General features: G+C 41.6%; 1 protein-coding gene and 1 long non-coding RNA gene across 4 annotated transcripts in view; both read right to left on the reverse strand.

The window, feature by feature from the left end:
• The window catches only part of LOC146396078 (uncharacterized), a 1,511,729-nt gene that overhangs the window by 696,453 nt on the left and 799,007 nt on the right, over window positions 1–16,269 (reverse strand). The window lies entirely within an intron of this gene.
• Window positions 6,187–16,269, reverse strand: part of ORC2 (origin recognition complex subunit 2) — a 43,775-nt gene continuing 33,692 nt past the window's right edge. For all 3 annotated transcript variants that reach the window (XM_021074957.2, XM_021074956.2, XM_021074955.2), the window contains 5 exons: window positions 14,743–14,889; window positions 13,465–13,636; window positions 11,691–11,752; window positions 10,938–11,056; window positions 6,187–7,987 (listed from right to left, as the gene is read on the reverse strand). In XM_021074957.2, the coding sequence (XP_020930616.1) occupies window positions 7,901–7,987; window positions 10,938–11,056; window positions 11,691–11,752; window positions 13,465–13,636; window positions 14,743–14,889 (587 nt within the window). In that variant the 3' untranslated portion in view covers window positions 6,187–7,900. The remainder of the gene's footprint in view (window positions 7,988–10,937; window positions 11,057–11,690; window positions 11,753–13,464; window positions 13,637–14,742; window positions 14,890–16,269) is intronic.

Below are 16,269 nucleotides of genomic sequence, written 5' to 3' on the forward strand. Positions count from 1 at the left end.
TTGCGGTTTCTGCAACAATACATGCAAAACATACTGCTAATTGCATTAGCAAAAGATCAGTGTAAAAACACTCCACAATTCTGCAACTATCAATTTAAAACATTTTGTTCTAGTGGTTGGAAGGTCCAAGCTCGTATCCTTGCCAGCGGGTAAGCTGTAGAGAACCTGGTTGGCACGAGCACAGGGTTCGGCACCTTGGAGCCCAGGTGAACGTGGGCAGGGCAGGGAGATGGGGGGCAGGAGGGTCAGTGTCATTAGTCAGGGTGTGGCATTGGGAACGTAGAGACAGTGATGGTGAGACGGTTACAGTCTAAGAATATCTAAAGTGTCTTAAAAACTGTAAAGCTGCAACACAGAATGTTTACACACTAGGTACTAGAAAACTATGGAAAGCACTTATTAGCTTTGAATAAAGTAACGTGAAAAGAGGAATGCACTTTTACTAATCTACCAAAAAATGTTTCTAATGCTTATTCAGAAAGATTTTATAATACAAGGAGGCATATTGCTCATTAAGCAGGGATTCTATAAGAAAAGCACTAAGTTAGCAACTATGAGAATGACCAAGTCAAAAAGGGATTAAAATGCCCAATTTTAGGACGGAAGGGCAGGGTAAAGAATTTTTTTTAGGTCCACACCCGAGGCATATGAAGGCTCCCAGGCTAGGGGTCCAATCAGAGCTGTAGCTGCCAGCCTACACCACAGCCACAGCAACGCAGGATCCGAGCCACGTCTGTGACCTATACCACCGTTCACGGCAACGCCAGATCCTTAACCCACTGAGCGAGGCCAGGGATCAAACTTGTGTCCTCATGGTTCCTAGTCGGATTTGTTTCTGCTGCGTCATGACGGGAACTCCCGAAGAATATCTTGTATAATATGTGTTCATTATAAACTCTAGGAAAGATGGACTAAAATTTCTTAACATTCTTGGGAGGTGGCTAAAGTAATCATCCCCTTAGCTTATAGATGGGATATGTCATTCTAGATCTCTCTGCCCTTAGTTATTTTAAAAATATAAAAGAAGTTTATATTTAAGAAGTTTCTGTTGTGATGCAGTGGAAATGAATCTGACTAGGAACCATGAGGTTGTGGGATATATATGTGTCTATACACATACACTTTACAACCTTGAAATTAGAACACTTATTTTTTATTTATTTTTTTAATGCTTTTATACTTCCAATTTCTCTACCGAGCATGTTACTGTGGTAATGACAAAAGCAAATCTTTTAAAATACTACATAAGGAGTTCCCACTGTTGCTCGGTGGTTAATGAACCCGACTAGTATCCATGAGGACACAGGTTCAATCTCTGGCCTTGTTCAGTGGGTTAAGGATCCGATGTTGCCATGAGCTGTGGCGCAGGTCACAGACACAGCTCGGGTCTGGCATTGCTGTGGCTGCGGTGTAGGGTGGCGGCTACAGCTAGGATTCAACCCCTAGTCTGGGAACCTCCATATGCTGCTAGTGCAGCCCTAAAAAGACAAAACAAACAAACAAAAAAACCTAAGATGAGAAAACCTAGAATTTTATATTTTTTTTTGTAGGACCCTTTTCCTGCCAGTCTTTTATCTCCTGGAGAATTTGGGATCCTAACTTCTAAGTTACTGGTGGTTCACCTGTAGTACTGATTTGCTGCAGAAGTAACAATAGGAGTGAGCCCTATGAAATGCCCCCTAGTTACAGGTGCAGGAGCCACCAAGGAAGGTCGGAGAACAGCTAAGTGTCAGAAGCCGGAAAGAAGAAAGCTTCAGTGAGAGATGGTCAATTTTGTCAAAGTAGAGAGAATGAGATAGCAGCTTTGAGAGACTGCCTTGATGGTATTTGCTTCATTCATTCATTGTTTGCTTTCTGTGCGCCAGGTATACAGAGATGTGGGGAGGATAGGCCAGGAATTTGGATGAAAATTAGAGTAAACTCTTAAGCAGCAATGATAAAGATACACACGAGGTTTATAGGGAGGGTCTTCTGGGAAAAGGGGGTAGAGTTTAGTCAAGAGGGACAGCTTGAACAAATGCACTAAGTTAGAGAAAAAGCCCAAGTAATTCATTCATTACTGTCAGGGAGGAAAGCTGGAGGCAGGAAAAGCGTGGTTAGAGGGGATGGTGAAGAAATAGCCTGAAGCCAGAGGCTCTCAGACCCTCCTTTCTTCTATATGGCGTCCTTAAGGTGCAATGTGATTTCATCTGTAGCAGCGATTTTTTTTTTTTTTTTTGTCTTTTTAGGGCTGCACCCATGGTATATGGATGTTCCCAGGCTAGGGGTCTAATCAGAGCTGTTGCTGCTGGCTTATGCCAGAGCCACAGCAATGCCAGATCCAAGTCGCGTCTGCAACCTACACCACAGCTCACAGCAACGTTGGATCCTTAACCCACTGAGCGATGCCGGCGATTGAACCTGCAACCTCATGGTTCCTAGTTGGATTCGTTTCCACTGTGCCATGACGGGAACTCTGGTAACAGTGATTCTTAATGGCAGTGAGGATCTCAGGAAGTTGAAGGTTGTTTAATTTCTTTAGGTAGAGTTTTAGAAGGAGTTAATGGATTAGAGAATTTGTTTATGACTGGGCATGCTCATTGCCAAATAGTTTAAAGAGTGACATTATTACTATAATATGTTTTCAAAGTTTCTTTACTGGCATGCTAGCATTTCTAAATAACTAAAATTACCCCCAAACACATCCTATGCAGTTTTTAAAAAATAAAATATCCCTCAGGATTATTTACTTTCAGCTGTCAAATTTTCTGAACTAACTTTCAGAATTAAAAAAGTTCTGTTGGGAGTTCCCGTCTTGGCAGAGTGGTTAACGAATCCGACTAGGAACCATGAGGTTGTAGGTTCGGTCCCTGCCCTTGCTCAGTGGGTTAAGGATCCGGCGTTGCCGTGAGCTGTGGTGTAGGTTGCAGACGCGGCTCCGATCCCACGTTGCTGTGGCTCTGGCGTAGGCCGGCAGCTATAGCTCCCGTTAGACCCCTAGCCTGGGAACCTCCATATGCTGCAGAAGCGGCCCAAAGAAATAGCAAAAAGACAAAAAAAAAAAAGTTCTGTTGAAGTATATATATAGTAGATTTAGAATAGTTGCTTTACAATGTGTGTGAATTTCTGCTGTATAGTGAAGTGATTCATATATGTACATTTTTATACTCTTTTCCATTATGTCTTATCTCAGGGTATTGAGTATAGTTCCCTGTGCCATACGGTAGGACCTTGTTTTCTATGCATTCTATAGATAATAGCTGACATCTGCTCACCTCAACCTTCCACTCCATCCCTTCCCTAATGCCCCCACCCCTTGGCAACCCTCAAGTTTGTTTTGTGTTTGTGAGTCTGTTTCTGTCCCCTAGATAGGTTCATTTGTGTCTTTTTTTTTTTTTTTTTTTTTTTTTTTTTGTCTTCTTTAGGGCCACACCCAGGTATACGGAGGTTCCCAGGCTAGGGGTCGAATTGGAGTTGTAGCTGCTGGCCTACACCACAGCCACAGCAATGCCAGATCCAAGCCGTGTCTGTGACCTACACTGCGGCTCATAGCAATGCCACAGCCTTAACCCACTGAGCGATGCCAGGGATACTAGTCAGATTCCTTTCTGCTGAGCCATGACGGGAACTCCTCTTTTATATATATTTTTTTCTTTTTATGGTTGCACCTGTGGCACATGGACATTCCCAGGCCAGGAGTCAAACCAGCAACTGAGGCCTACACCACAACCATGGCAGCACTGGATCCAAGGTGATCTGCAACCTATGCCACAGCTTGCAGCAACATCGGATCCTTAATCTGCTGAGCAAGGCCAGGGGCAGAACCTGCATCCTCACAGAGACAATGTTGGTCCTTAACCCACTGATCTACAGTGGGAACTCCTGTATCATATTTTAGATTCCACATTTAAGTGATATCAAACGGTATTTGTCTCTCTCTTTCTGACTTCACTTAGTATGATAAAGTTTAAGTCTACCCATGTTGCTATAAGTGGCATTATTGTTACTGTTTTTCTGTAGCCTTTCCTATAGCATATGGAAGTTCCTGGGCCAGGGATCAACTTCAGGCCATAGCAGCAACCCAAGCCACTGCAGTGACAACAACAGATCATGAGGAAAGTCCATTATTTTGTTCTTTGTTATGGCTGTGTGCAGTATTCCATTGTATTTATGTACCGTATCATCTTTATTCATCATCTGTTGACATCTTTTGATGGACATTTAGGTTGTTTTCATGTTGTGGCTATTGTGAATGGTGCTGCTATTAACACTGGGGTGTGTATATCTTTTTTTTTTTTTTTTGGCTGTGCCCATGAATTGTAGAAGTTCCCACTGTCCCACAGCAGTGACCTGAGCTACTGCAGTAACAATGCTGGATCCTTAACTTGCTGTGCAATGAGGGAACTCCTGCATATATATTTTTGGATTATAGTTTTGTCCAGATATATCCCCAGAAGTGGGATTGCTGGATCATATGGTAATTCTGTTTTTAGTTTTCTGAGAAACCTCCATACTAGTTTTCCACAATGGCTGCACCAACTTATATTCCCAGCAACAGTATAGAAGAGTTTCCTTTTCTCCACACCCTTCCAGCATTATTTGTTGACTATTTTGCCCTGTGAAAGTTCCTGGGCCAGGACTGACTCCAAGGAGCAGCTGCAACCTGCCCCACAGCTATGGCAATGCCCATCCTTAATCCACTGTGGTGGGCTGGGGTGTGAACCCAAACATCTGCAATGACCCAAGCTATTGCAGTTGGATCCTTTTTTTGTTTTGTTTTGTTTGTCTTTTTGCCATTTCGTGGGCCGCTCCAGCAGCATATGGAGGTTCCCAAGCTAGGGGTCGAATCGGAGCTGTAGCCGCCGGCCTACACTACAGCCACAGCAATGCCAGATCCGAGCCGCGTCTGCAACCTACACCACAGCTCATGGCAGCACCGGATCGTTAACCCACTGAGCAAGGGCAGGGACCGAACCCGCAACCTCATGGTTCCTAGTCGGATTCGTTAACCACCGCGCCACGATGGGAACTCCTTATAGGTTTTTTTTTTTTTGTCTTTTTCAGTTTCTTTTTACATGCCTGTGGACTCAGCCAACCATGTGTAGTGCTGTATTAGTTACTATTGGAAAATAATCTGCATATAAGTGGACCCACGCAATTCAAACATGTATTGTTCAAGGATCAACTGTAGACTTCTAAAATTTCGTTAGTAATTTTTTTAAGGTAAGCAAAATCTGTTAACCATCCTTCAAACTTATATGAATGAAATATTCATATATTAAAATAACAAAAGAAAGTCTGCTTTCTGGAGTTCCACAAAAATTGTTTTAGTACTCCCTGCATAAGAAATTCAGTATCATGCCATGTCTATAGAGTGTAAATGTCCATCCTGCATCCCCTGTGCCTTTTTTTTTTGGCCTACTTTAGTCATTTTATTAAGAACAGCCAGAAAGGAGTTCCCTTCATGGCTCTGACTGAGATCCATGAGGATGCAGGTTCGATCCTTATCCTCACTCAGTAGGTTAAGGATCCAGTGTGGTGAAGATCACAGACACAGCTCAGATCCTGCGTTGCTCTGGCTGTGGCACAGGCCAGCAGCTGCAGCTCTGATTGACCCCTAGCCTGGTAACTTCCATATGCTGCAGGTGTGGCCCAAAGCGGGGAGAAAAAAAAAAAGAATAGTCAGAAAAATCTTTCAAGGTTTCAGGAGTCTCTTCCGGTTCAGTGTCCAGAAGTAACAGCAGAAGTCTGGAGCCTTAACAAACTGGCAGAACTTAAGCGACATTGATGTTGACAGGAGTTGATGAAGAGCATATTTAATTCTGCCAAGATTATCATCAGAGCTGTAAGATGCACTCAAACTTTTTGAAACTCAAGATATTTTTTAAAAAACGGCATTATAGGAGTTCCCGCTGTGGCGCAGTGGTTAACGAATCTGACCAGGAACCATGAGGTTGCGGGTTCGGTCCCTGCCCTTGCTCAGTGGGTTAACGATCCGGCGTTGCCTTGAGCTGTGGTGTAGGTTGCAGACGTGGCTCAGATCCCGCATTGCTGTGGCTCTGGCATAGGCCGGTGGCTACAGCTCCGATTAGACCCCTAGCCTGGGAACCTCCATATGCCGCTGGAGTGGCCCAAGAAAAGGCAAAAAGACAAAAAAAACAAAACAAAACAAAAAAAACCCCAGTATTATAAATGAAGAAAAAAGAGTCTATCCAAATTATTTTTTATTAATAGTAAAGACTGTTCACACATACTGCTTGCAAATAGACACAAAAATTATAAAAATAAACCAGTTGATATTTAAGAGCAAATGCAAAGTTTGCACATTAGGTCAATAAAGATTTTGTACACTTTTATACTGTAAGTTATTATAAACTAGATATATTAAGCAAAAAAAAGTGCAAACCAGCAAGTATCACATGTCACCATTTGTGTTTTTAAAATGAGAAATATAGACAAATGCTCCTGGATGTGCATAGAATTCCTCTGGAAGAAGCCCAAACTGCTGTCAATGGCTACCAAGGGATCAGGGAATGGTTAAGGAAACTGACTTTTCATTGATTATCCTTTGGTACAATTTTAAAAATTTAGAATCATATTCATCTACAAACTTATTTAAATACTTCGATTAGAAATTAAAGAGGGAAAGGAAACCTCTTAATACATGGATTTAACATAGAATTACTTCATTATATGACACAGAAATTATTTTAAAAATTCTAAGCATCTGGGGAAATATTTTCATAAAGGGAGTTGACAAGGTTAAGAAATGAGTGAAAAATGGTGATGCATTATATTACAGTGATATTTTAGCAAAGAATTTCATTTCCAAGTGTGAACTATTTCAGGGAGTTTGTGAAGACTGTCTGCTGACTACATAGCCAAGGTCGGCCTTCCTTTCTTCCCTAGAAGACAAGAAGGCTTGTGTGAGTATTTAGGATGCTTGAAATGATCACTTTAAAAAACTGAAATGTCTTAACAGTGAGTTTTAGGCCTACGTGATAGGGAAATCAAGATTAATTTAAAGCCAGTCATTAACATGCTGCTCATCTGCATGTTACACAAAGAAAAATACACTGATATACAAGAATAGTTAATTTTTTATTTTCTGTTGCCTTGGAAAAAATGACTAAAATGTAATTCGAGATTGTTTCTCTAGCTTGGCTTCTCACTGTGTCATGAAGATGATGGCACAGACGTTACTGTCCCGAGCAGCATGATGTGTCATTGTTCATGTGCTTTCTGGGATGGGCAGGCACCCTGTATACACGTCCTGTTTTTCCCACTCTCCCAACTGAAACAGTACTGTGCTCCTCCTTCCTCTACCAGCACGCAGCCTAAATCCCAAAGGAGAAAAGCTGGAGCACCTACTTTCCCCTTCTTACACCTTTTGTTGAACCATTTCAGAAGCAGTAAGAGATGATCTGCCTTCTCTATTATAAGTAGTCATCAATTCTGACATACGGAATAGCAGATAAAGCAGATTTACGTGATGCCATTGTCTTTGTGCTTCCACACTCTGGAACAAGCCTGTTTGCAAACAGTTCCAGGCGTGTTAAAGGGCCCTCAAAAAATCAGGAATAATATCATCTCTGGTATAAAAATTCAAAAACATCCAGTTCCAAATAGTCCCTGAGCATACTGTTCATTCCAGCAAGAAGTCTCCAGAGAGGTAATGAATGAAAGGCACGTGTTCTCCAGCTTGAGGACCACTGCATAGATGTGGGATGGTACTAGGATGGTACGTACACCAGCAGGCTAAGCAAGGTGCTAGTTGATGACATGCCCCCCTCCCAATTTTAAATCTTGGACATCAGAAAAAGAGTCTAATGTTGGATGTAAACACGACACTTTAGACTAGAGGAGTGGCAGCTGGGGTACAACAACTCTTCCACAGAAGATTCAAGAATATAGGAGAGCTTCAAACTTCCTCTTCTTCCTTTGCCAGGAAATCAGTCAGTGTTCCATTGTCAACAGGAATCAATAAATACTCCACTCCATCACCTCCCTAAAAGATGTAAGAATACCCTGAATGTTAGTCATTCATAAGAGATATATTTGAATCCTACTGTAGGTTAAACAAAAAAATGGATTTGACCTCATTAATACTTTATATAAAGTATAAAAATTAAGGCCAGAGGACATACAGGCAACATATATATATATTTAAATACACTGAGTTTGTAGTTGAACCACTTTATAGTGGAGAAGAAAACTAAAAGATGAGTAGGTGGGTGTTTATTTCACCATCTTGCCCTTTCTAAAGTCTTCCATCACTGACTTCTCTGTGTTTTTTCTTTTTTTGTCTTTTTGCCTTTTTCTGGGGCTGCTCCCGTGGTATATTGAGGTTCCCAGGCTAATCGGAGCTGTAGCCACCAGCCTACGCCAGAGCCACAGCAACGCAGGATCCAAGCCGCAGGATCCAAGCCGTGTCAACCACAGCTCACAGCAACACCAGATCCTTAACCCACTGAGCAAGGCCAGGGATCGAACCTGCAACCTCATGGTTCCTGGTCGGATTTGCTAACCACCAGCCACGACGGGAACTCCTGACTTCTCTGCTCTTTTAGTCCCTTACAACTGGGTCCTTGCCATTGGCTATAGGTTCAGGTATCTCCCATTTTAAAATAACCCTCACTAGACTCCTCATTCCTCTCCAAGTGTCACAACCACGGCACCTTTCCAGAGGCATTGTCTGTGAATAGTGGTCTCCATTCCTTTACTTTTCACTCAACCCAGGCCAACCTACCTACTGCCACCATTATCATGTAACCAAAACAGCTCTTGCTTAGACAAGAAATTCCATATTCCTAAATTCATTATGTGGAGTTGCCCTGTGGCTCAGTGGGTTAAGGATCCAGTGTTGTCACTGCTGTGGCCCTGGTTATAGCTGTGCTACATGATAGATCCCTGGCCCAGGAACTTCTGCATACTGTGGGCCTGGCCAAAAATAAATAAGTTTATTATGTATTTTCAGTCTTCATCTTTTTGGCCTCTTGGCTGCACCTGACACTACTGACTATTCGTTCTTAAAACATGCTTTTTTTGGCTTCTGTGACATCTTGGTTTTCTTCTTGGCTCTCGGGCGGTTTCTCTCATTCCTGCAGGCTTATCTTCTACTTGGCCATTAAATGTCACACACTTCTAGGCTTAGTTCTTGGTCCTCTAATCGCACTGTATGTCCTCTTTCTCAGTAGTCTCACCAATGCCTGAGTTCAGCTATAAACTAAGTATGTAGGAATCATAATATTTTATCTCTAGCCTTGATCTTTCCTCTGGTTTCCTGTCCCAGGAATCAGGTGCCTAGCCAGCATCTCCATGTGGAACTCTCAGAAGAACCTCAAATACAGTAAGTCCAAACATACGAAGATCGTGAACTGATGATCTGTCTCCCCCAAAATGTTGCTCTTCCCGTTTTTCATCCACTGATCCCACCACCTCTGGTTATTTACAAGCCGGAAGCCAGGAATTGCTCTAGACACCTTCCTTTTCCTTGGCTCCCACGTCCAATCTATCGATTCTTGTCAGTTTTGAACCCAACCACTCTTCTCTGTTGACTGTGGTCCAGATTACGTCATACCCAGATTCACAGCTTCCTAGCTGGCCTCTGTGCGCTGACTCTGTGCAGTCCCCATCTTGCCCTGCCCCATTCCACTCTCTGCACCATTGTCAGAACAATTTTCTAATGACTTCCTGTTATTTTAGAACAAAGATTAAAACGCTTTCCTTGGCCTAAAAGTCCTGTGTGGTCTAGCCTTTACATTGCTATCTGTTCAGCTTCATTTGTGCCATGCTGGCCACCTCTTTGTTCTGGGGCCTCTTTACATGCTGTTTGTTCCTGCCTGGAATGTTCTTCCCTCCCTCTCTGATGGGTTATCTCCCAGTCTCCCTTTAGGTCTCAATTCAGTGGTCTCTTCTGACATCCATAACCAGGTCAAATCCACCTATCGTAAAAGGCTCTTGCAGAACCATTTTTTTTTTTTTTCTTTTCCTTTTTACAGCCACACCCGTGGCATATGGAGGTTCCCAGGCTAGGGGTCAAATGGGAGCTACAGCTGCCAGTCTGTACCGCAGTTCACAGCAATGCCAGATCCTTAACACACTGAGCGAGGCCAGGGATCGAACCCTTGTCCTCATGGATACTAGTTGGATTCTTAACCCACTGAGCCACAACGGGAACTCCCAGAACCATATTCTGATCATAAGACTTATCACAGAAATGCACTTGTGTGTGATTATTTGACAAATGCCCATCTCCTCTGTTAGACGTTAAGCTTTATGAGCAAAGAAACTAGGTTTTTGCTTACTACTGTATCCTAATGCTTAGTGCAATATCTGATATAAAGCTAGTGCTGAATAAATATAGACTGGATTAATGAATGGGCTGGAAGGAGGAGAAGAAAGGGAATAGCATTATCTGACTTCTTTCTTATCTTTTTTTTGTCTTTGGAATTCTTCATTTCATTAAGGGTCTCACAAAATAGCTCAGATGTAACTTGTCTACATCCAACACAAGAGAGAGGAGCAAATAAATGGTTAGCACACCGACAATGATCTTTTTTCATTGTTAAAAATAGAAATAACAGTGTTCAAGGTTTGACAGTTTTCTCCTCCGTGTGTGTTTCTCTGCAAAACTTTATGCCGCAGGCCCTTCAGGAATAAGAACCAGTACCTGTCATCCGCAAGCAAGGAGGGCCACTGTGCCTAGATTCCTGAGGGGGTGTCTGACTTACTTCTAATGGCCTATTATTCCTCTGGACAGGAAGTCATAAAGTCTGCTCTGTTCTGAAGCAGAGTACTTCTACCTGGCCTCCTTCTCCAGAGCTCAGATGGCACACGGCCTAAGTGCATCCTTGTCATCATGCAACCTCAGTTTCACAATCCTGCATACTTTTTCTTAAGTAACCGAGAGCCACCATTCCTGGCATACATACAATACCATAGCAGCAAAGTCTCACCTTCTTTGTTCTTAGAAGCTTGTGGTCCCTAAATTCTGTTAACTGGGCCCGAAGTGTCAGATCACTATTGACGAGGAATGCCTCCCGACACTGCTGGTAAAAATCTTGGAAAGGGAGTCCTGGAGAGTTCAAGAGGAAATGAGAACAGGAGTCAGTATTTAAGACATGACCCCATATATAGATACTTAGGCCAAAGAACAGAGAAAGAAAGTGCTATTACCAAAGTATGCCAGAGCAGTCAGCAAGTACTAAGTGAGTACCTCTAGGAGAAGCAAAATGAGAGGATACTGAAACTGGCTTACAGTGTTTACAGAGAACTGGCGGCCTGCAAGCAGTCAACTGTGACCAAGTATACAATTCTACAGGCAGTTCTAAACAGTGTGAGTAAAGCGAACTCTTCAAAGAGGGAACAAGTAAGTCAAATGAGAACTGGGTGATTATTGAGACGTATTTGAATTAACACATTATTTTTACTCAAAGGGAAGAAAATCACCTAAGACGCCCAGCATGTGAAATATGTGTAACTGGTAGACACGCATCCACAGCCAGCACAGTAAGCTGGGTGTCTTTCAGTTCATCTTGGCAAACAGCCTGTTCAGCAGTGTATCTGTGGGGCTGCTTGAAAATTTGCCATATGGCAGACGCAGTGAGCACAGTGTGTGAAAAACTTCAGCGCCATGATTAGATTTTACAAAAAGGGATTTATGGGATGAAGCAAAAGTCACACAGTTTACTATCGTAAATGTTAGATACCAGTGTAAGAAGGGTTATCCTGGTTCTCCAGCTGATACTTCATCAGTAGCCTGAAAATCCCCCTAAGGAAAACAACAAACAAAAAAACAGGAATTCACATCCAGAATGTTAATAGCTGAGAGTAAAATGCACAAAGCGTGAAACACTTGGCCTATGTTAACCTCTGTTCATTTCTCCAAGGAACAGCATATCCTAGCTACTTAAAGAAGCTTTTCTATTTCCTCATAAGGAAAATCTAGGAGTAGAACTGACCCCTGAACACCGTGGGCTTGAACTGCGGGGATCTACTTATGGGTGGGCATTTTTCACAGTAAACACTGTAAGGCTACAAAGTCCAGAGTTACTACAATCTGTGGACGTGGAGGAGCTGCACACATGGAGAGCTGGCTGTAAGTTAGACACAGATTAGGCCCCCACTGTTCAGGAGTTAACTGTATTTTTTTTTTTAGGCCACAGATTAAAATCCACCATAGAAAACTCAGAATATAGAATAAAAACTAAAGAGGAAAATATGAATCCCGTAATTCTAAAATAACAGCCACTGACATTTGACGTGGAGCTGCTATTTGTGTTTGCTGCCTTTCTCGAGTCTTTGGGGAAGGAGGCAGGGTGAAAACATAAATTCACGTATTGACATATGTTAGACACCATTCTGTACCTCAACTTTTCAATTATTGGCTTTCCCATGTTTTAAAAAATTCTTCTTGAACACATTTTTTTTTCTTTTTCAGGTGTACCACCTAGCTGTCCCCAGGCTAGGGGTCAAACCTAAGCTGCAACTGCGATCTATACCACAGCTGCAGCAACATCGGATCCTTAGCCTGCTGTGCCACAGTGGGAACTCCTAGAAGATAATTTTTAAAAGCATATTTTGGGAGTTCCCGTCATGGCTCAGTGGTTAACGAATCCAACTAGGAACCATGAGGTTGCAGGTTCGATCCCTGGCCTCATTCAGTGGGTTAAGGATCCAGCATTGCCGTGAGCTGTGGTGTAGGTTGCAGATGCGGCTTGGATCCCGAGGTGCTGTGGCTCTGGCGTAGGCCAGTGGCTACAGCTCCGATTCGACCCCTAGCCTGGGAACCTCCATATGCTGCGGGAGCGGCCCAAAGAAATAGCAAAAAGACCAAAAAAATAAATTAATTAATTAATTTTAAAAATTAAAAAAAAAATCAAATTTAAGTTTAAAACCCATCAAAATTCTGCTTTTTCCTCTACGATGACCACTGAGACACTCTTACTCAGACATATAAAAACCTGTTAAGGAGTTCCCATCGTGGCACAGCAGAAACGAGTCTGACTAGGAACAATGATGTTGTGGGTTCGATCCCTGGCTTTGCTCAGTGGGTTAAGGATCTGGCATTGCTATGAGCTGCAGTGTAGGTTGCAAATGTGGCTCAGATCCTGGTGTTTGCTGTGGCTGTGGTGTAGGCCGGTGGCTGTAGCTCCAATTGGACCCCTAGGCTGGGAACCTCCATATGCCGCAGGTATGGCCCTAAAAAGCAAAATAAATAAATAAATAAATAAAATAAATAAAAATAAAAATAAATAAAAATCTGTTAAGAACAAAAATGTTGGTACCCTTATTTATTATTGGGCAATTTAGATCACTACTGAGTAGTCTGCCTATTGCATAATCCAACTATTATTACTACTATTTCTCTTAATCCTGCAATCTGAGTAAGGACTTTAGTAATCACCATCAAAACCTAGCAGTGTTTATCCTAAAATGTACGGAGTGTTTTTTAAAAAAAGAAACTGTCGTTTTCATTCTTACCTTGCATTAGGGGTCAGGCTTCGTAAGACATGAGTTAGGGAACTAAGTGGTAGTGATCCAGACTGTTTGACCAGAAGAGAATTCTCATAGGAGGTTTCTTCAGTATAAGGACTATATGTAGTAGTTTCATACCAGAGCCAGTTATAAAGACTCTGCTTTGCATGATCCCACACTAGAGCACATGACCAAAGAAAATAAGCATTACTAATTATTTTCCTATTGTCATGTTACTAGATTCCACTCTAGGAAAGAACAAGAAAACATTAAGTGAATCACACTAAGTGAATCCTGGAAATTTTCATTTTTGTTATCTCCCCATCCAATCTGTACCTCACAATCTAATTTCATGGTTAATCAATATCTGAATCTTTATTTGTATATTAAATACAAGTAAAAATATATTAGTGCTACTAAGGGATTCTTTTAAAAAATTTAATAATTTAACATTTTGTTTTATAGGATTATCACAAAGTCTCTGAATAAAATGTATGACTGTTATAACACCACAGAGTAGAAAGAAACCAAAATAATAGTTGGGTCTCCTCTCCTTCATGAAACTTGGGCTTGTAAAATACATCGTTTACTACCTAAATTTTTATTTCTATGAATTATGTTCTAAATGAGATTGAAGACACTTACATTTTTGGCAACCATATCTTTAAACACATAACAAAGAAGTGTACTAAAAACAGTTTAAAATGTTATAACTTAAGGAGTTCCCATCATGGCTCAGTGGTTAATGAATCCGACTAGGAACCATGAGGTTGTGGGTTCTATCCCTGGCCTTGCTCAGTGGGATAGGGGTCTGGCAATGCCGTGAGCTCTGGTGTAGGCTGGTGGCTACAGCTCTGATTAGACCCCTAGCCTGGGAACCTCCATATGCCGAGGGAGTGGCCCTAGAAAAGGCAAAAGGACAACAACAACAACAAAAAATATTATAACTTAAAACATTAAGAAAATTGGAGTTCCCGTTGTGGCTCAGCAGGTTAAGAACTTGACCAGTATCCATGAGGATGCAGGTTTGATCCCTGGCCTCGCTCAGTGGGTTAAGGATCTGGCGTTGCTGTGAGCTGTGGTGTAGGTCACAGACGCCGCTCGGATCTGGCATTCCTGTGGCTGTGGTGTAGGCTGGCAGCTGCAGCTCTGATTCGACCCCTAGCCTGGGAACTTCCATATGCCATGAGTGCAGACCTAAAAAAGTAAAAAAAAAAAAATTAAGAAAATTAATTTTGTAAGACTGATATCTCAGGAACGAAAAATAGTCATATTTTAACTTACTGAGAGGAGCATTGAGGTGGTCGATGGATGCTATAAGATATATGTTACGTAAAGATGATAACTGTCCAATAATTTGCTGGCTTTTGTCTCCTCTCAACATTTGGCTATCCAAATTGTGGATAAGAAGGAAGAGTTCTAAGGAAGAATCTAAAAGGAAAAATAGTTCAATTATTATTTTCAGTGAGTACAGTGAGTACTTGTGCCATGTATTAAAGAACATATCAAAATAGTATAGGACAAAATAACTGTTGCTTAGGGGTGTGCAATTTATTTGAGAAGATATATCGGTCACTCAAAATAGGCAAGACATTATTAAAGGCTTAACTGAAAGAAATTCACCGGAAATCAGTAAGGACTGGAGCAGTAAGAGACTTGACGGGAAGGACTTGAAGCAGACCATGAAGAAAGCAGTTTTAGTAAGGCACAGGAAATAAAGCGAGATGCACACTGGGCTGGATATGAATTTGTGCATGTTGAATTGCAAGGTGGGAGTGGAGGGGGAACATCTTCCCCCAGAAAGAGTTCTTCTCATTAAGTATTAAGAGCGACTATAGCAAACTCTTATTATCACAATGTCCAAGGGACAAAAAAAAGAGAGAGGAAGAGGCTTAGGATATTGCTCAAGGCATCAGAAGGTCAGAGAAGCAAAACACCATAAAAGTCAGTGAAGGAAGAGTTTGGATGATGATGTCAACATCATCAAATACTAGAGAGATCAAGATAAACACAGGATGAGGCAAGTCAGTTTGTTTAGAAAGGAGGAAATTACAGGTGATCCTCAAGCACACACTTCGGGTAGCATAGAAACAAGAAGGAAATAAGTAAAAAGTTGGAGTTGAAGGCAGGACATGTCTTCAAAAACTCATATGATTGATATAGGGAAATAAAATAGTATGGAAGAGCAGCAAAATCACGTAAATATTTTTTAAGATGGAAGAAGCTCTATGCATGTTTTAAAACCCATTGGTTGGAGTTCCCGTCGTAGTTCAGTGGTTAGCGAATCCGACTAGGAACCATGAGGTTGCAGGTTTGATCCCTGGCCTTGCTCAGTGGGTTGAGGATCCGGCGTTGCCGTGAGCTGTGGTGTAGGTTGCAGACGTGGCTCGGATCCCGCGTTGCTGTAGCTCTGGTGTAGGCCAGCAGCTACAGCTCTGATCTGACCCCTAGCCTGGGAACCTCCATATGCCGCAGGAGTGGCCCAAGAAACAGCAAAAAGACAAGAAAGAAAAAAAAGAAAGAAAGAAATGGGACATTGTCATTTATGGTGGAAGATGAGCCTTTTAGAATAAGTTAATGTCTCTTCCATTGCAGATAGAGAAGAGAGACGATATAGTGACAAAGATTCTGAGACAACACATTCTAAAAGTTGAAGATTACTTAAATTCTAAAAGTCACCATAATCGGTATTTAAATTATACGTAAACAAATATAATTACTATATATGTAATATAAATTATAATTTATATAATTCACATTGATGTAATCCACAATTATATAACATTTATATAAATATATTTTATATGTTAT

The sequence above is a fragment of the Sus scrofa genome, chromosome 15 (assembly GCF_054392235.1).
Source record: "Sus scrofa isolate SSC_HxYL_T2T_F1_AM1 chromosome 15, Sscrofa_HxYL_maternal_Yorkshire_Landrace_v2.0, whole genome shotgun sequence".
Lineage (NCBI taxonomy): Eukaryota > Metazoa > Chordata > Mammalia > Artiodactyla > Suidae > Sus > Sus scrofa.